At 42.2% G+C, this 19,804-nt stretch overlaps 1 protein-coding gene and 1 non-coding gene across 4 annotated transcripts in view; one reads left to right on the top strand and one right to left on the bottom strand.

Moving 5' to 3' along the window:
* SNUPN (snurportin 1) overlaps positions 1 to 19,804 on the bottom strand; it is a 50,088-nt gene that overhangs the window by 16,616 nt on the left and 13,668 nt on the right. For all 3 annotated transcript variants that reach the window (XM_070429952.1, XM_070429951.1, XM_070429950.1), the window contains 3 exons: positions 8,099 to 8,203; positions 7,771 to 7,867; positions 3,469 to 3,566 (listed from right to left, as the gene is read on the bottom strand). In XM_070429952.1, the coding sequence (XP_070286053.1) occupies positions 3,469 to 3,566; positions 7,771 to 7,867; positions 8,099 to 8,203 (300 nt within the window). The remainder of the gene's footprint in view (positions 1 to 3,468; positions 3,567 to 7,770; positions 7,868 to 8,098; positions 8,204 to 19,804) is intronic.
* On the top strand, positions 3,285 to 3,388 carry LOC139000211 (U6 spliceosomal RNA). Its single transcript, XR_011469547.1, has one exon. It is a non-coding gene; the product is annotated as a U6 spliceosomal RNA (small nuclear RNA).

Here is a 19,804-nt window from a genome sequence, read left to right as displayed (position 1 = left end):
CGTCACAGATAATGGTCTATACATATCCTTTTTGTAATGTCTTCATCAGGGTTGAAATGATGGTACTCACATCCTCATAAAATGAGCTTGGGAGAATAGGTGTTAATTTTTTGAATGTTTGATAAAACTCACTTGTGAGCCATCGGTTTAGAGCTTGAATTTGTTGAGAGTTTTTTGATTACTGATTTGGTTTCAGTTGGTAGTAATTGGTATGTTCAGATATTCTGCTTTTTCTTGATTCAGTCTTGGAAGATTGTACGTTTCTAGAAATTCATTCATTTCTTCCAGATTGTCCAATTTGTTGGAATGTAATTTTTTGTAGTATTTTTTTAATAATTCTTTGTATTTCTATGGTGTCAGTTGTCATTTTCATTTCTGATTTTATTTATTTGGGTACTCTCTTTTTATTCTTTTAAAATCACCCAAACACATGTTTTTTATTGATTACAGAACAAAGATGGGGGTCGTGGGGAGAAACAGATCAGTTGCCTCCCTTACACACTCCAACCTGGAAAAGAACCCACAACCTAGATATGTGCCCTGACTGGGAATCAAACCCACCTTTTGGTGTATGGGATGATGCTCCAACCAACTGACCAGGGCTCTTTTCTTTTCTTCTTTCTCGCCTTCCCTCCTTCCCTCCTTCCTTCCCTCCCTCCCTCCCTCCCTCCCTCCCTCCTTCCTTCCTTCCTTCCTTCTTTCCTTCCTTCCTCCCTCCCTCCCTCCCTTCCTTCCTTTCTTCTTTCTTTCTTTCCTTCCTTCCTTCCTCCCTCCTTCCCTTTCCTTCCTTCCTTCCTTCCTTCCTTCCTTCCTTCCTTCCTTCCTTCCTTCCTTCTTTCCATTATTTATTTATTTATTTGCATTTTTATTGACTTCAGCGAGGAAGGGAGGGAGAAACATCAATGATAAGAGAGAATCATTGATTGGCTGCCTCCTGCATGCCCCCTACTGGGGATCAAGCCCACAATCTGGGCATGTGCCCTTGACCAGAATTAAACTGGGAACCCTTCAGTCCACAGGCCATCGCTCTATCCACTGAGCCAAACCAGCTAGGGCGGGCTCTTTTCTTAAAAAAAAAAAAAAAAAAAAAAAAAGAGTATTGATTTCAGAAAGGGAGAGGGAGAGAAGACAGAAACATCAAGGATGAGAGAGAATCATTGATTGGCTGCCTCCTGCACGCCCCCTACTGGGGGTTGAGCCTGCAACCTGGGCATGTACCCTGACCAGGAATCGAACTGTGACCTCCTGGTTCATAGGTTGACATTCAACTACTGAGCCACACTGGCTGGGCTACTCTTTTATTCTTGAAGAGCCTGGTTAAAGGATTATCCATCTTGTTTATCTTTTCAAAGAATCAACTCTTGGATGCTTTTTTAGACTATTTTTGGTTTATTTCCACTCTCATCTTTATTATTTCCTTCCTTCTACTCACTTTGGGGTCTGTATCTTGTTCTTTTCCTAGCTCCTTTAATTGCAAAGTTAGACTTTGAGATTTTTTTCTTGTTTACTGCAATAAATTTTCCTCTTAGGACTTTTACTTAATGTGTCCCATAGACTTTGGGTTGTTGTGTTTTCATTTTCATTTGTCTCAAGATATCTTTTGTTTGTTTCCTTGATCCTGATTTGATGCTTTATTTGATTTCAATCTTCTTAAGTTCATTGAGAACTGTTTTCTGGCTTAACATGTGATCTATCCTGGAAAATGTTTCAAAAGCACTTGAAAAGAATGTATATTCTACTGCTTTGAAGTGAAATGCTCTAAAAATATAAATTGAATCCAGCTGGTTTAATATGTCCTTTAAGGCTGCTTTCCTTGTTGATTGTCTTTCTGGAAGATCAATCTATAGATTGCTTTGGATGATGATGGAGTGTTAAAGTCCCCTACTATGACTGTAATTCTGTTGATCTCTTCCTTACAGAAGCTAAGGTCTGTCAATTTTTGCTTCATATATTAGGTGGTGCTATGTTGGTTGCATAAATGTTTACAAGTATTATATCCTCTTATTGGATAAATCCCTTTATCATTATAAGGTGTCCCTCTTTGTCTCTTATTACAGCCTTTGTTTTAAAGTCTATTTTATATGATAGAAGTATTGTTATGCCAGCTATTTTTTTTTCATTTGCATTTGCTTAAAATATATTTTTCTGCCAGGCCAGTGTGGTTTAGTGGTTGAACATTGACAAATGAACCAGCAGGTCATGGTTCAATTCCCAGTCAGGGCACATCCCCGGGTTGTGGGGTCAATCCCAAGTGTGTAGTGTGCAGGAGGCAGCCGATCAATGATTCTTTTTCATCACTGATGTTTCTATCTCTCTCTCTCCCTTCTCCTTTCCTCTCTTTAATCAATAAAAATATATTTAAAAAAAAATCTTTTTCCACCCCTTTACTTTCAATTTGTGTATCTTTCAATTGGAAAAGGGTCTTGCAGACAGTGTATGTATGGATCTTTTTTTAAAAAAATATATTTTATTGAATTTTTACAGAGAGGAAAGGAGAGAGATAGAGAGTTAGAAACATCAATGAGAGAGAAACATCGATCAGCTGCCTCCTGCACACTCCCCACTGAGTATGTGCCCGCAACCAAGGTTCGTGCCCTTGACCGGAATTGAACATGGGACCCTTGAGTCCGCAAGCTAACGCTCTATCCACCGAGCCAAACCGGCTAGGGCTGGATCTTATTTTATTATCCACTCAGATACCTTTTGTCTTTTTTTTTTTTTTAATTCTCACCCAAGGATATTTTTCCATTAATTTTTTAGAAAGAGTGGAAGAGAGAGGGAAAGACAGAGAGAAACATTGATGTGAGAGAAACACATAAACTGGTTGCCTCCTGTACCCGCCCTGACCAGGACTCGGGCCAGAGAAGAGCCTGCAACCATGGTACGTGCCCTTGACTGGAATCAAACCTGGGACCTTTCAAGTCTGCATGCCAACACTCTAGTCACTAAGCCAAACCAGCTAGGGCTACCTTATGTCTTTTTATTGGAGCACTTAATCCATTTACATTTAAAATGATTGTTGATAGTATGTACTTATTCCCATTTTTTTATTCACAATTGTTCTTTTTCCCCTGTACTGACTTTCTGCAAGAGTCTACTAAATGATGTCTTACATTTCACCTTCTCTATCTTGATCAAAGGTATTCCCTTCACCTACAATCTTCCCTGACAACAATCCTCCCAAGACTCTGGAGAGGGCAGGGGGCAGCTGCAACTTATACAAAGTCCTAGCCTACCCTTCTGCCCTGTTTCTATCTTTCCTCCCCTCAAGAATTTACTATATTGTGCTTGCTTCAGCAGCACGTATACTAATACTGGAATGATACAGTGATTAGCATGGCCCCTGTGCAAGAATGACCTGCAAATTCATGAAGCATTCCATATTTAAAAAGAAAAGCTAACTTAAACAAACTCAAAGATGCTAGAAATGGAGAAAACAGAACACATGAAGAGATTATTGTTCCTTACCTGGCAGTCATAAAAAGGGTGGCCCCGCCAGCACATCACATCCAGAATGTAGTAGGTCTGCTTCGCCTCACTGTAAATGCAGTCCAGAATGGTATAGTCTGGGACACAATGCAGAAAGTCAATACAGGGTGCCCTTCCAATCAGGGTTCCCTCCACCACAATCTAGGAAGCCCATCTTAGGAATTGGGAACGGAATCCAATAATCCTTGGTACTTTGCAGCAAGCACCAGCACTAAGGTATGAGAATTCAGTGGGGAAAGCATTCTTCATGATGCAGCTGAAGAATGGTGACCTGAGGTTGGACAACACAGGAGGGATCAAGGCAACTCTTAAGCCAAGTGGAAATTCTGAGCTTTTATATAAATTGGGACATTTACTTACAGAAGCTCAAGTTTGAAAGCAAGTAATCATCCATTTTAGTTTGTAATTACTTTTGAGTTCCTATCATGGGCATTGTGTTCTGTGGGGGACATTAACTGCATGTAGTCCCTGCCTTTAAGAAAGTTACAATCTGCCCTCGCCAACATGGCTCAGTGGTTAGAGCATGGGCCCGTGGACCAAAGAGTTGCAGGTTTGATCCCCGGTTGGGGTGCAGGGGGCAATCAATCAATGTGTCTCTCCTACATGGATGTTTCACTCTCTCATTCTCTCTTAAAAATAGAAGGAGAAAATACCCTTGGGTGAGGATTAACAACAACAACAACAAAAATCACAATCCAGTTAAGGAGATAAGATGATCACAGAGGAAAGAACCAAGAGCTGAACTATAGCACAAACTAACAATACAAATTCCAGAAAAAAAGGGATTGGACAGCAGGAAGTGCTTCATAGAAGACATGTGATATAAACACAGTCTTCTGGGTTAAGAATTAAAACAACAGAACAGAGTGGTGGGAGGGCCTTCCAGGCCAAAGTACTGAATTGACATGAGAAAAGGCACAGAGGTAAAATAAATTGGGTACATGAGGGGAGCAAGAAGGCAAACCAGTGGAACAGAGCTAAGGGTGGACATGGAGAGTAGGGGAAAGATACAAAGATGGGTAGACCAAAGCCCATGTGTGAGGAGCTCTAAAAGTCAATAGAGAAGTCTGGGCTCAGTACTAAGGATTTTAGCAACCAGCAAGGGAGCCTCAGCAGGCAGGGAAGAGAGCAGGGTTCAGCCTAGCACCGCCACTTTGTCACTAAATGACCATGAGCAAGTTATTTCACCTCCATGATTTAGCCTCCTCAGCTAGGCTCAGGTGGGAGAGAGAAGCTAAGGTTAGGACAACGATAAAGGAAAAAAGGGAATTCGGCAGGGAAGCCCCAGCAACATCTTACTGTACATTACACTCAGCATTCTAAGGGACCTTCCCCAATAAACTGTAGCTATCACCTTGTAATGGCAGTTCATGGGAAAGGCATGTTAATTTTAATTCAGGGATTTTTTTTTTTTTGCCAAGCAGGCCTCATTAGGCTGCATCTAACTCTGCAGCTAGCTACAGAGGGCTGAAATTGAAGGAGATGGCCTGAATTCAGTGGGCAGGAGGGTGCCTATGCAGTTTCAAAGGCATGCTTTCAAAGTGGATCTTTAAAACAAATGACCAAGAAACTTACACTATCTTTTTATTTTTTTTATTGTATTTATTTTATTTTTTTACATTATTTTTAAATTAAATCTTTATTGTTCAGATTATTACAGTTGTTCCTTTTTTCCCCCCACAGCTCCCCTCCACCCGGTTCCCACCCCACCCTCTGCTCTTACCACCCACCCCAGTCCTCATCCATAGGTGTACAATTTTTGTCCAATCTCTTCCCGCACCCCACAACCCTATCCCACCGCCCCCAGAATAGCCAGTCCACTCCCTTTCTATGCCCCTGATTCTACTATATTCACCAGTTTATTCTGTTCATCAGATTTATTTACTTGATTTTTAGATTCACTTTTTGATAGATATGTATTTGTTGTTCATAATTTGTATCTTTACCTTTTTCTTCTTCTTCCTCTTCTTAAAGGATACCTTTCAGCATTTCATATAATACTGGTTTGGTGGTTATGAACTCCTTTAGCTTTTTCTTATCTGTGAAGCTCTTTATCTGACCATCAATTCTGAATGATAGCTTTGCTGGGTAAAGTAATCTTGGTTGTAGGTTCTTGCTATTCATCACTTTGAATATTTCTTGCTACTCCCTTCTGGCATGCATAGTTTCTGTTGAGAAATCAGCTGACATTCGTATGGGTACTCCCTTGTAGGTAACTGACTTTTTTCCCTTGCTGCTTTTAAGATTCTCTCTTTGTCTTTTGCTCTTGGCATTTTAATTATGATGTGTCTTGGTGTGGTCCTCTTTGGATTCCTTTTGTTTGGGGTTCTCTGCGCTTCCTGGACTTGTAAGTCTATTTCTTTCACCAGGTAGGGGAAGTTTTCTGTCATTATTTCTTCAAATAGGTTTTCAATATCTTGCTCTCTCTCTTCTTCTGGCACCTCTATAATTTGGATGTTGGTGCGCTTGAAGTTGTCCCAGAGGCTCCTTACACTATCTTCATATTTTTTTATTCTTTTTTCTTTTTGTTTTTCCGGTTGGGTGTTTTTTGCTTCTTCGTATTTTAAATCTTTGACTTGATTCTTGCGATCTTCTAGTCTGCTGTTGGAACTCTGTATATTATTCTTTTTTTTTTTTTTTAATATATTTTATTGATTTTTTAAAGAGAGGAAGGGAGAGAGATAGAGTCAGAAACATCGATGAGAGAGAAACATCGACCAGCCGCCTCCTGCACATCCCCCACCAGGGATATGCCTGCAACCCAGGTACATGCCCTTAACCGGAATCGAACCTGGGACCTCTCAGTCCACAGGCCGACGCTCTATCCACTGAGCCAAACCGGTTTCGGCATGTATATTATTCTTTATTTCAGTCAGTGTATGCTTAATTTCTAGTTGGTCCTTTTTCATATCCTTGAGGGTCTCACTAGATTTGAGGGTCTCACTACATTTATCAGCGGTTTCTAGAAAATTCTTGAAAAACCTTATAAGTGTGGTTTTGAACTCTATATCCAGTAGTTTGCTTTCCTCCATTTCTGTCATTTCTGACCTGTTTCTTTGTCTCCGCATTTTTTATGCTTCCCTGTGTTGATAGAGTGGCTTTCTGTGCTAGGTGTCCTATAGGGCTCAGTGGCTCAGCCTCCCCAATTACCTGAGGTGGACACTCTTGGTGCACCCCTTTGTGGGCTTTGTGCACAGTCTTGTTGTAGTTAAGCCTTGATTGTTGCAGGTATCACTGGGAGGAATTGACCTCCAGGCCAATTGGCTGTGAGAATCAGCTGTGTCTGCAGTGGGAGAAATTCTATGCTGGAGACAACCTTCTGGGGCAAGACTTACTTCAGTGGGGCTTTGGTGCTCACTGAGTCTGCCCCCTGAGTCTGTCCCTTATGGATCTGAGGAGTTGTAATCTGGATGGTCCCACTCTGACCACTGGGCACACTGGCTCTTGGATCTCTAAGGAGGTGCTCATTTAGCCTCTGCCTGAGGCTACCCAGCAAGAGCTATGGAGAGATCTGCAGATTCCTCTTCTTTGTTTGGGGTTTGGAGGTGCCCAGATGAGGCCCAGCTGTGAAGCAATGCAAGCTGCTGTGGGGCCTTGGGCCTTCTTTTGGAAGTTCTGGGTCTCTCTGACCCAGGTGCAGTTTGTTAGGTAATTTTCAGATTGCAAAGGGCCAGGCCTTTCATATGCAAAAGCCTCTGGGCACAGCTTGGGTGGGGCGGGGTCTCAGGGAATCAACAGGGCAGAGTAAACAGGTATGGCTGCTCCTCAGTCCTACCCTAAGAGGCCCCGCATCTCAGTGCCCCAGTAATCGCTGCAAGCACCTCTGAGAGAAAGCCGCCCTCAAGTTCCGACCGATGCCAGACAGTCCAGTTTCTCCCCATATGAGTCTGGGTCCCCAGAGACTCACCCGGAACTGGAGTTCAGAGCAGTCAGGAGCTTTAGACTCCCTCCCGATTGAAAAAGACAACCATGTCCTCAGTAGCCAGCCCTTTCCACGTGTGCCTCCGTACCTCTGCACTTTATTTCCGCACCTCCTCTGAGTCTCAGTGTGCTTTTGTCTTTCCTTCTAGTTGTAGAATTTCCACTCAGCCAGCCTTCCTGTGGTTCTGGATGATGTCCGTTTTGTCTTTTAGTTGTATTTTTGAGGTGGTTGTGCGAGGCAGCAATTTCCAGTGTTTACCTATGCCACCATCTTGATTCCCCTTACACTATCTTTTACTGATTAAAAAACTTAGTAATTATAAACTTAAAAAAAAAAAATAGACAATTTCATGTAGGTACCTTTTGCAGTTGTTGAGTTTCGCTTGTTGCCTCCTGGCAGAAGTGAAGAAAACTTGTTGACACAGTAACCACTCTTGGTGTAGGCACTGGTAGAACCCTATTTGGAAAGAAATGTACCATTAGACATCAGTTCTCCTCACACTCTTGCTCCCACACTCTGCAGAGGTATCATCAGCCTAAAGATGGCTTTCAAAAAATCTTCCTACAGGCAAGTATTTCAATCCCCATGCCAGGCACAGCTGCTGTGGTGGACAAGGAACATGAAGTGCAAAGAATCCCTCTTACTACAGACAAGGCAATGGTGATGTAAGAGGAGGCAGCTACTCACCCTGGAGGCCACGATAAGTGCTCTTTTTCCAACAGGGCACACAACCACAATCCATTCCTGCCCCAAATCCGAAGGGACGTCAATTAACCACTCAGAAAGCATCAACTGGGAACACAAAATATGGTGTTAAAAATCAGGATAGAGAAGCTGTATAGCCTCAGAGGCCAACCCAAAAACACTGCCACCCAGAGGCTGAGCCACAAACTGACTCTTAGGGGAATACAAATTAAGGCAGACTGGATCACAAATACGGCCTGCTTTAAAATCAGGACTGTGATTTACAACACGGAGGAACAGTGCAATGCAGGCAAATTCAACACTCTCCTAAATACCTGGCAGGACTAAGGCGAACCAGGCTGAAGAGTAGAAGAACCGAAAGACCATCACTACTGCAAATTTTTTCTTTTTCTTTTTCTTTTTAATTTTTTCACCTTTTTACTAAGAAACCAATTTTTTTTTCTCTTTTTCTTCTTTTTCCATCACCTGATTTTACCCTTTCAATTACCACATTTTTATTTTTAACCAGTATTATTACTGCTACCATTTTACCATTTTTTAAAGTGCCATTTTATTTTCTCTTTATTTTCTTTTGGGATTAGTGTTCTCCATTCTATTTTCATCGTTCCTTTAGCATTAATTTTCCCTATCTCAATTTCACCTCTTTGCTAAAACCCTCTTCTTTACTTTTCCGCTTTTGGTGTCCTGTTTCGCTTACCCTATTCCTGCTCCAGACTTTCCCAATTCCCTCTTTTTACCCCCTGTCTAATTCCACCCTACTTATATATCCTATTTCCAATCTACTGCTCTAAATCCTTATACACCTATTCTTTATCCTTCTTCACTTTCCAAACATTTTTTTCTCTCTTATCTTTCTATTGTTTTCTTGATTGTTGAATATATTGGGCTTTTTTTTTTTTTTTAATTTGTTTGTTTTGTTTTGTGTTTTTTCTTCTTTCTTAGGACTGGTTGTGAGGTTGTTTTTCTTTTTCTTTTTCTTTTTCTTTTTTTTTTTTCCTGCTGGTTTTTCCCTTCCCTCCCCCACCCCACCCTGGTTATTTTTGTGCTTCTGTTTCCCCTTACCCCTCTGGATATTATTGGTGGTTTGTAGTTTGCATTCATCTCCAGGGATCTGTTGCTGGAATTTGTTGAGATTAGTGGCAGTTCTATTGGAGTTTGCTCCTCATACCAATAGTCTCTTTCCCGCTTCTACTTCATTCTCTTTTTTCGCTCTCTTTTTTTCCCCCCTCTTTTTTCCCAATTCTATTTTTGCACTCCTTTTTTGTTTGTTTTTTTCTTATTTTTCTTTTCTGTTCTCTCTTTTATCTTCTTCTCTTCTTTCTCCCTTATCCCCTAATTCTCTTAATTCGGGTGGTCACCTTTATTTGGGGTTATTAATATTGTGAATATACTTGTGTTCAGTGCCTGGTACGTTGTGCCTTGCTCTGTTGTATTTTGTGCCTTTAAATCAACGCAGCAGATCCAAGCAACAGCAGCCTCCTGATCACTGCAGCCTCCTGATCACCACAGCCTCCTGATCACCACACCCTCTGTCTGTGGAACAGCAGCTGTACGTGAAGCCTCCCCCCACCAGCCAGAAGAGCCAACACAGCTGTGAACAACACCCACCAGAGGAGCTGCTGCCAACTGGAAAGCAGCTGCTACCGCAACCGTCTGAGCAGCAACCACAACCCAAGGAGCCCCTGCCACCCAGGGAGCAGCCACTGAACATCTCAACATCTACATATGTCAGCGAGATCAAACATGGGTAGGCAAAGAAACCCCCAAAGGAAAGAAAAGGAGGACTCGCCAGAAAAGCAGCTAAGTGAGACAGAGATATGCAACATGACGGAAAAAGAATTCAGAATAAGGTTCCTAGAGTACATGCACCAGATGTTCAAGAAGCAAGAAGAAACAGATGAAAAACTCAACTACTTATGCAAGAAGCTAGAAGAAACAGATGAAAAAATCAACAACTTAAGTAAGTCCCAAGAAGAAATGAAGAGTGACATAGCTTCAATAAAAAACTCCATTGAAAGTATCAACAGTAGACTGGGAGAAGCGGAGGACCGAATTAGTGAATTAGAAGACAAGGAAGCAAAACACACTCAAACTGTACGGCAAATGGAGAAAAAAATTAAAAGACAGGAGGAGAGCCTAAGGGAGCTTTGGGACAACATGAAAAGAAACAACATACAAATAATAGGGGTGCCAGAACAACAGAAAGATGAACATGGATTAGAAAACCTATTCGAAGAAATAATATCAGAAAACTTCCCTGAGGTGGGGAAGAAAAAAGTCACACAAGCCCAGAGAGTCCCAAACAAGGTGAACCCAAAAAGACCCACACCAAGACACATCATAATTACCATGGCAAATGTGCAGGATAAAGAGAGAATCTTACAGGCTGCAAGAGAGAGACGGAAAGTAACATACAAGGGATCTCCCATTAGATTATCAAATGATTTCTCAACAGAAACACATCAGGCCAGAAAAGAATGGACGGAAATCTACAAAGTGATGCAAAGCAAAGGACTGAATCCAAGAATACTCTATCCAGCAAGGCTATCATTCAAAATTGAAGGGGAAATAAGAAGCTTCACAGACAAAAAAGGGCTAAGGGAGTTTATCACCACCAAGCCAGCCATGCAAGAAATGCTAAAGGGACTGGTGTAAAAAGAAGAAATATCAAGCTCAGAAAGAAAACAGCCACACACACACACAAAAAAAGAAATGGCTACAAACAAGTACCTTTCAATAATAACTTTAAATGTAAATGGACTAAATGCTCCAACCAAAAGACATCGAGTGGCTGAATGGATAAAAAAACATGACCCATACATCTGCTGTCTACAAGAGACCCACCTCATTAGAAGGGACTCACACAGACTGAAAGTGAAGGGATGGAAAAATATCTTTCACGCAAATGGAAAGGAAAAGAAAGCTGGGGTAGCAATACTTATATCTGACAAAATACATCTCAAAGTGAAGGCCATAACCAGAGATAAGGAAGGCCACTTCATAATACTAAAGGGATCAATACAACAAGAAGATATAACCCTGGTAAACATATATGCACCCAATGCAGGAGCACCCACATACATAAGAAAACTTCTGGAAGATATCAGGGGAGAGATCGACAACAATACAATCATAGTAGGGGACTTTAATACACCACTGACATCACTGGATAAATCCGCTAGACAAAAACTCAGCAAAGAAACAGCAATCCTAAATGACTCACTAGATCAGATGGACTTAATTGACATCTTCAGAACACTTCACCCCACAGCTGCGGAATATACATTCCTCTCAGGTGCTCATGGGACACATTCAAAAATAGACCACATATTGGGTCACAAGCAAAGTCTCCACAAATTCAAGAAGATTGAAATCATAAAAAGCTTCTTCGCAGACCACGATGGCATAATGTTAGAAATAAACTACAATAAAAACAACCCAAAATACTCAAACACTTGGAAGCTGAATAGCATGTTATTAAATATTGATTGGGTTACCGATGACATCAAAGAAGAAATTAAAAACATCCTGGACACTAATGACAATGAAAACACAACAATCCAAAACCTCTGGGACACAATGAAAGCAGTCCTGAGAGGAAAGTTTATAGCTCTACAGGCCTATCTCAAAAAACAAGAAAAAATGGTAGTCAATCATCTAACTCTACAACTCAAAGAATTAGAAAGAGAGCAACAAGAAAACCCCAGAGTGAGCAGAAGGAAGGAGATAATAAAGATTAGAGCAGAAATCAATGAAATAGAGACCAAAAAAACAATACAGAAAATCAATGAAACCAAGAGCTGGTTCTTTGAAAGGATAAACAAGATTGACAAACCCCTAGCCAGGCTCACCAAGAAGCAAAGAGAGAGGTCCCAAATAAACCAAATCAGAAATGATAGAGGCGAAATAACAACAGACCCCACAGAAATACAAATGATTGTTAAACAATACTACGGGCAACTCTACTCCAACAAACTAGACAACCTGGAGGAAATGGACAAATTCCTAGAAAAATACAACATTCCAAAACTCAATCAGGAAGAATCTAAAAACCTCAATAGGCCAATAACTATGGAAGAAATTGAAGCAGTCATCAAAAAGCTTCCAGCAAACAAAAGCCCAGGGCCAGACGGCTTCACAGGGGAGTTCTACCAAACATTCAAGGAAGAACTAAAACCTACCCTCCTCAGACTACTACAAAAAATTCAAGAGGAAGGAACGCTTCCAAGCTCATTCTATGAAGCCAGCATCACCCTAATACCAAAACCAGGTAAAGACATCACAATGAAAGAGAATTACAGGCCAATATCCCTCATGAACATAGATGCCAAAATCCTCAACAAAATCTTAGCAAATCGGATCCAGCAGTACATCAGAAGGATCATACACCATGACCAAGTAGGATTTATCCCAGAGATGCAAGGATGGTACAACATCCGTAAATCAGTAAATGTGATACATCACATAAACAAATTGAAAGAAAAAAACCACATAGTCATATCAATTGATGCAGAAAAAGCATTCGACAAAATCTAACACCCATTTTTGATAAAAACTCTCAGAAAGGTGGGAATAGAAGGATCATACCTCAACATAATAAAAGCCATATATGACAGGCCCACAGCCAACATCATACTCAATGGACAAAAACTAACACCATTTCCCCTAAGAACAGGAACAAGACAGGGATGCCCACTCTCACCACTCCTGTTCAACATAGTACTGGAAGTATTAGCCATTGCAATTAGACAAGAAGAAGAAATAAAAGGCATCCAAATTGGAAAAGAGGAAGTAAAACTGTCCTTCTTTGCAGATGACATGATATTATACATACAAAACCCTAGAGACTCCATCAAAAAGCTACTAGACTTAATACATGAATTTGGCAATGTAGCAGGATACAAAATTAACCCCAAGAAATCTGAGGCATTTCTATACACCAATAGTGATCTTTCAGAAAGGGAGATCAGTAAAACAATCCCATTTACCATCGCACCAAAAAAATTAAGATACCTAGGAATAAACTTAACTAAAGAGGTTAAAGACCTCTATTCAGAAAACTACAGGACGTTGAAAAAAGAGATAGAGGAAGACATAAACAGATGGAAGAACATACCATGTTCTTGGATTGGTAGAATCAACATCATTAAAATGTCCATACTACCCAAAGCAATCTATACATTCAACGCACTTCCCATTAAAATACCAATGGCCTTCTTCAAAGATCTAGAACGAACTCTCCAAAAATTCATCTGGAATAAAAAAAGACCCCGAATAGCTGCAACGATCCTGAGAAAGAACAAAGTAGGTGGGATCTCAATGCCAGATATCAAGCTGTATTACAAAGCCACTGTTCTCAAAACTGCCTGGTACTGGCACAAGAACAGACATATAGATCAGTGGAATAGAATAGAGAGTCCAGAAATTAGCCCGAACCAATATGCTCAATTAATTTTTGACAAAGGAGGCATGAACATACAATGGAGCCAAGATAGTCTCTTCAATAAATGGTGTTGGGAAAATTGGACAGACATATGCAAGAAAATGAAACTAGAGCACCAACTTACACCATACACAAGAATAAACTCAAAATGGATAAAGGACTTAAATGTACGACAGGAAACCATAAAAATTCTAGAAGAATACAAAGGCAACAAAATCTCAGACATATGCCAAAACAATTTCTTCACTGATACAGCTCCTAGGGCAGTTGAAACTAAAGAGAAAATGAACAAATGGGACTACATCAAAATAAAAAGCTTCTGCACAGCAAAAGAAACCATCAACAAAACAACAAGAAAACCCACTGCGTGGGAAAACATATTTGCCAACGTCATATCTGATAAGGGCTTAATCTCCAAAATTTATAGGGAACTCATACAACTTAACAAAAAGAAGATAAACAATCCAATCAAAAAATGGGCAAAGGATCTAAATAGACACCTTTCAAAAGAGGACATTCAGAAAGCCAAGAGACATATGAAAACATGCTCAAAGTCACTAATCATCCGAGAGATGCAAATCAAAACAACAATGAGGTACCATCTCACACCTGTCAGAATGGCCATCATCAACAAATCAACAAACGACAAGTGCTGGAGAGGATGTGGAGAAAAAGGAACACTTGTGCATTGCTGGTGGGAATGCAGACTGGTGCAGCCACTATGGAAGGCAGTATGGAGGTTCCTCAAAAAATTGGAAATGGAACTCCCATTTGACCCTGTGATCCCACTTCTAGGAATATATCCCAAGAAACCAGAAACACCAATCAGAAAGGATATATGCACCCAGATGTTCATAGCAGCACAATTCACCATAGCTAAGATCTGGAAACAGCCTAAGTGCCCATCAGTAGATGAATGGATTAGAAAACTGTGGTACATCTACACGATGGAATACTATGCTGCTGTTAAAAAGAAGGAACTCCTACCATTTGCAACATCATGGATGGAACTGGAGAGCATTATGCTAAGTGAAACAAGCCAGTTAATGAAGGAAAAATACCACATGATCTCACTCATTCATGGATAATAAAGACCATTACAAACTTTTGAACAATAATAGATACAGAGGCAGAGCTGCCTCAAACTGATTGTCAAACTGCAGTGGGAAGGCCAGAGAGAGTTGGGGGGCAGGAGGGAGGGGAGTAAGAGATCAACCGAAGGACTTGTATGCATGCATATAAGCATAACTAATGGACATAAGACACTGGGGGGTAAGGGAGGGTAGGGGTTTGTCAAGGGCGGGGGGGAAAAAAGGACACTTATGTAATACCCTTTGTAATACTTTAAGCGAAAAATAAAAAAAAAATAAAAAAAAAATCAGCAGGGGTGTGCTGCTCCACTATTTATAATGACAAGGAATCTATGTCCCCTATGCAGGGAGAAGTTCCCTCCCCAGAAGCCGTCTACCTGCCACACTCCCAATGACCAAAAGATGGAGGAACCCAGGAGTTGCCTAACATCAGGAGAAAACTTAACTAAAAAAAAAAAAATCTATACTAATAAAAGGGTAATATGCCAATTAGACCGGGAGACCTTCAGGACAAAGCCATGGTGGCGGGGCCGAGGCAGAGACGGTTAGGGGCAATCAGGTTAGGAGGGGAGGGCAGTTGGGGGTGATAAGGTCGGCGGTGGGGGGGGGGATGAGGGCAAGCAGGCAGGTGGCGGGGGGTGGGGGACGAGCAGGCAGGCAGGCAGGCGAGCGGTTAGGAGCCAGCGGTCCCGGATTGCGAGAGGGATGTCCCAGATTGGAAAGGGTGCAGGCCGGGCAGAGGGACACATCCCCATTCCCACATGAATTTTGTGCACCGGGCCACTAGTGTGTGTGTGTGTGTGTGTGTGTGTGTGTGTATTCTATTTTACTTATTTCAGAGAGGAAGGGATAGACAGATAGACAGAAACATCAAGATTGAGAGGGGAGACCTAGTCATTGAATTTGTTTCTTCAGGTTGTCCTTTATGGCAGCTGTGAGGGGCCCCTGGCTCTGTTGACTCAAACCCAGAGGCCAAGGTCAGGGGTGGGAACTCAGTTTAATAAATGTCAGTATTCTTTGGGCACAGACTCAAAAAAAAAAAAAAAAAAAAAGATTGAGAGGGAATCATTGATTGGCTGCCTCTTCCACGCCACCTACTGGGGATTGAGCCCGCAACCCGAGCATGTGCCCTTGACCACAGGCTGACACTCTATCACTGAGCCAGACCAGCTAGGGCCTTAACTTCTTCTTAATATTAAATTTACTTGCGAGAAAAACCAAGATGGCAGCATAGGTAAACACCGGAAATTGCTGCCTCCAACAACAAATTCAAAAATACAACTAAAAGACAAAATGGACACCATCCAGAACCACAGGAAGGCTGGCTGAGTGGAAATTCTACAACTAGAAGGAAAGACAAAAGCACACTGAGACTCAGAGGAAGTGCGGAAGTGCAGAGGTACGGAGGCGCATGCCGCAAGGGCTGGCAACTGGGGACGCTGCTGTCTTTCTGAATCGGGATGGAGTCACAAGCCCCCGACTGCTCTGAACTCCAGTTCCAGGTGAGTCTCTGGGGACCAAGACTCATACAGGGAGAAACTGGACTGTCTGGCAGTGGGCAGAACTTGGAACTCGAGGGTGGCTTTCTCTCAAAGGTACTTGCAGCGATTGCCGGGACACAGACGCGTGGCCCCTTAGGGTAGGGCTGAGGATCAGCCATAGTTGCTTGCTCCACCCTGTTGATCCCCTGAACCCCACCTCACCCAAGCTGCAGCAGAGGCTTTTGCATATGAAGGCCTGGCCCTTTGCAATCTGAAAATTACCTAACAAACTGCAGCTGGGCCAGACAGACCCAGAACTTCCAAGAGAAGGCCCAAGGCCCCACAGCAGCTGTGCACTGCTTCACAGCTGGGCCTCATCTGGGCACCTCCAAACCCCAAACAAGGAAGGGGAATCTGCAGATCTCTCCATAGCTCCTGCTGGGTAGCCTCAGGCAGAGGCTAAATGAGCACCTCCTTAGATCCAAGAGCCAGTGTACCCAGTGGTCAGAGTGGGACCTACCAATTACACCTCCTCAGATCCATAAGGGACACACTCAGGGGGCAGACTCAGTGAGCACCAAAGCCCCACTGAAGCAAGTCTTGCCTCATAAGGGTGTCTTCAGCACAGAAGTTCTCCCACTGCAGACACAGCTGATTCTCACAGCCAATTGGCCTGGAGGTCAATTCCTCCCAGTGATAGATACCTACAACAATCAAGGCTTATCTACAACAAGACTGTGCACAAAGCCCACAAAGGGGTGCACCAAAAGTGTGCACCTCAGCTAATTGGGGAAGCTGAGCCACTGAGCCCTATAGAACACCTAGTACAGAAAGCCACTCTATCAACACAGGGAAGCATAAAAAATGCGGAGATAAAGAAATAGGTCAGAAATGACAGAAATGGAGGAAAGCAAACTACTGGATATAGAGTTCAAAACCACACTTATAAGGTTTTTCAAGAATTTTCTAGAAACCGCCAATAAATTTAGTAAGATTCTCAAAAAGTCTGGTGAGACCACCGATAAATGTAGTGAGACCCTCAAGAAATCTAGTGAGACCCTCGAGGTTATGAAAAAGGACCAACTAGAAATTAAGCATACACTGACTGAAATAAAGGATATTATACAGACTCCAAACAGCAGACCAGAGGATCGCAAGAATCAAGTCAAAGATTTGAAATACGAAGAAGCAAAAAACATCCAACCGGAAAAGCAAAATGAAAAAAGAATCCAAAAATACGAAGATAGTGTAAGGAGCCTCTGGGACAGCTTCAAGCGTACCAACATCAGAATTATAGGGGTGCCAGAAGAAGAGAGAGAGCAAGATATTGAAAACCTATTTGAAGAAATAATGACAGAAAACTTCCCCTACCTGGTGAAAGAAATAGACTTACAAGTCCAGGAAGCACAGAGAACCCCAAACAAAAGGAATCCAAAGAGGACCACACCAAGACACATCATAATTAAAATGCTAAGAGCAAAAGACAAAGGGAGAATCTTAAAAGCAGCACGAGAAAGACAGTCAGTTACCTACAAGGGAATACCCATACAACTGTCAGTGATTTCTCAACAGAAACTTTGCAGGCCAGAAGGGAGTGGCAAGAATTTTCAAAGTGATGAATGCCAAGAACCTACAACCAAGATTACTTTACCCAGCAAAGCTATCATTCAGAATTGAAGGTCAGATAAAGAGCTTTACAGATAAGGAAAAGCTAAAGGAGTTCATCACCACCAAACCAGCATTATATGAAATGCTGAAAGGTATCCTTTAAGAAGAGGAAGAAGAAGAAAAAGGTAAAGATACAAATTATGAACAACAAATACACATCTATCAACAAGTGAATCTAAAAATCAAGTGAATAAATAATCTGATGAACAGAATGAACTGGTTATTATAATAGAATCAGGGGCATAGAAAGGGAGTGGACTGACTATTCTTGGAGGGGAAAGAGGTGTGGAGGATGCGGGAAGAGACTGGACAAAAATCGTGCACCTATGGATGAGGACAGTGGGTGGGGGGTGAGGGCAGAGGGTGGGGGGAGAACCGGTGGAGGGGAGCTATGGGGGGAAAAAAGAGGAACAACTGTAATAATCTGAACAGTAAAGATTTAATTTAAAAAAATAAATAAATTTACTTGCATAGAAATCATAAAATTCCCTAATTTTATATTTTTGTTGCATAAGATACTGTGCCAGCAGCTCAGGTGGACAGAAACTGGACTGCTGGTCCAAGGCCTCCAGGGCCAGATTTGGGCGGGGGCTCCACCCAGCTCAGTTATTCCCAAGCCTGCAGACCTGATGGGGAGCTGTGACCAGGGCCCAATGATGGGGCACACCCACCCTCACCCCCTGCAGCACAACTCAGTTACTTCTGCAGGAAGTTCACTCACTGGGACAAGGTTCTAGATCCCCTCCTTTCCCCAAACCACACAGTTGAGAACTGATTTCAGAAATAGGCTGGGACACACTTCTATGATGAGGAAAGGAGCCAACATCTGGCAGACAGTAAGGGTTTAGCCTGACTGAGGAAGTGTTGAGTGAGCGGAGAACATCGCTGCTTTCAGGGGCCTGGTCAGTCTGCCAGCCCCAACACCAGCAAACCTTACCTGGTCCAGTTAGCAGGCACATCCATTCACAAAAGTAGAAACCAAGGCGTTCCATCTACACTTGAAGTATCTGGCATGTACCTTTTAACGCACATGTAAAGTTTGTTTCCCATTTAGAAAGTGGAAGTCTGCATCCTGGGCCTTACAGATGCCAATGGGTCTCCTCCAGCCCAGGGCTTTTGGTGGAGCACAGCCAGCTTAAGTGAGAAATTCTGTTTTCCTAACACCAAGGCCACAAACTGCCTCAGAGGCTAGCGCAGCCGTGGGCAAACTACGGCCCGAGGGCCGGATCCGGCCCGTTTGAAATGAATAAAACTAAAAGAAAAAAGAAGACCGTACCCTTTTATGTAATGATGTTTACTTTGAATTTATATTAGTTCACACAAACACTCCATCCATGCTTTTGTTCCGGCCCTCCGGTCCAGTTTAAGAACCCATTGTGGCCCTCGAGTCAAAAAGTTTGCCCACCCCTGGGTTAGCGGGTGGGACACCTGTCACCTCTATATCCAGGCTACCTCCTGACACTTTTTGTTATTTTCAGGTTTTTAAAACTATATTTAACTTATACCAGAGATAAGACTTTGCCATAGGTGTCCTTAAGGGACAAATTCCACAAAAGTGTTGGGGTGTTAAGAGTGAAGTGAAAACCACATAAGCCTGGTGCAACAAGCCCTCACCAGGACCTCTGGTCTGATGTAGCATCCCCTGCTAGGAGTGTGCAGCTCGGGCTTGTGGCAGAGGCCTGCACAGGCTCCTCAGAGTGTGACTTAGCAGTTGTCCAATAACAGAAATGACTCTATTCTCCTCGATAATAAAGGTCGGCTGCCAGAGACAAGCCACCATGACCATGGGCCAGACTGAGAAGCAAACCTTAAGACGAGGAGGGGCCCAGAGTGGGCCTCTAATGGATCTGAAATCCTTTACTTATACTCTGACCAAGTATACACAACTGTCCATCATGTCAGACCTGAGCATTTACTAGGAAAATAGTGTAAAAGATGAAAATGTAACCTGTCAGAATGTCTACCATCAACATATAAACAAATGACAAGTGCTGGCAAGGATGTG

The sequence above is a fragment of the Myotis yumanensis genome, unplaced genomic scaffold, assembly GCF_028538775.1.
Source record: "Myotis yumanensis isolate MYYU_CA2020_CCGP unplaced genomic scaffold, mMyoYum1.0.hap1 SCAF_1, whole genome shotgun sequence".
NCBI lineage: Eukaryota > Metazoa > Chordata > Mammalia > Chiroptera > Vespertilionidae > Myotis > Myotis yumanensis.
The sequence above is the reverse complement of the archived record's forward strand: the minus strand, read 5'-3'. Positions and strand labels throughout refer to the sequence as shown.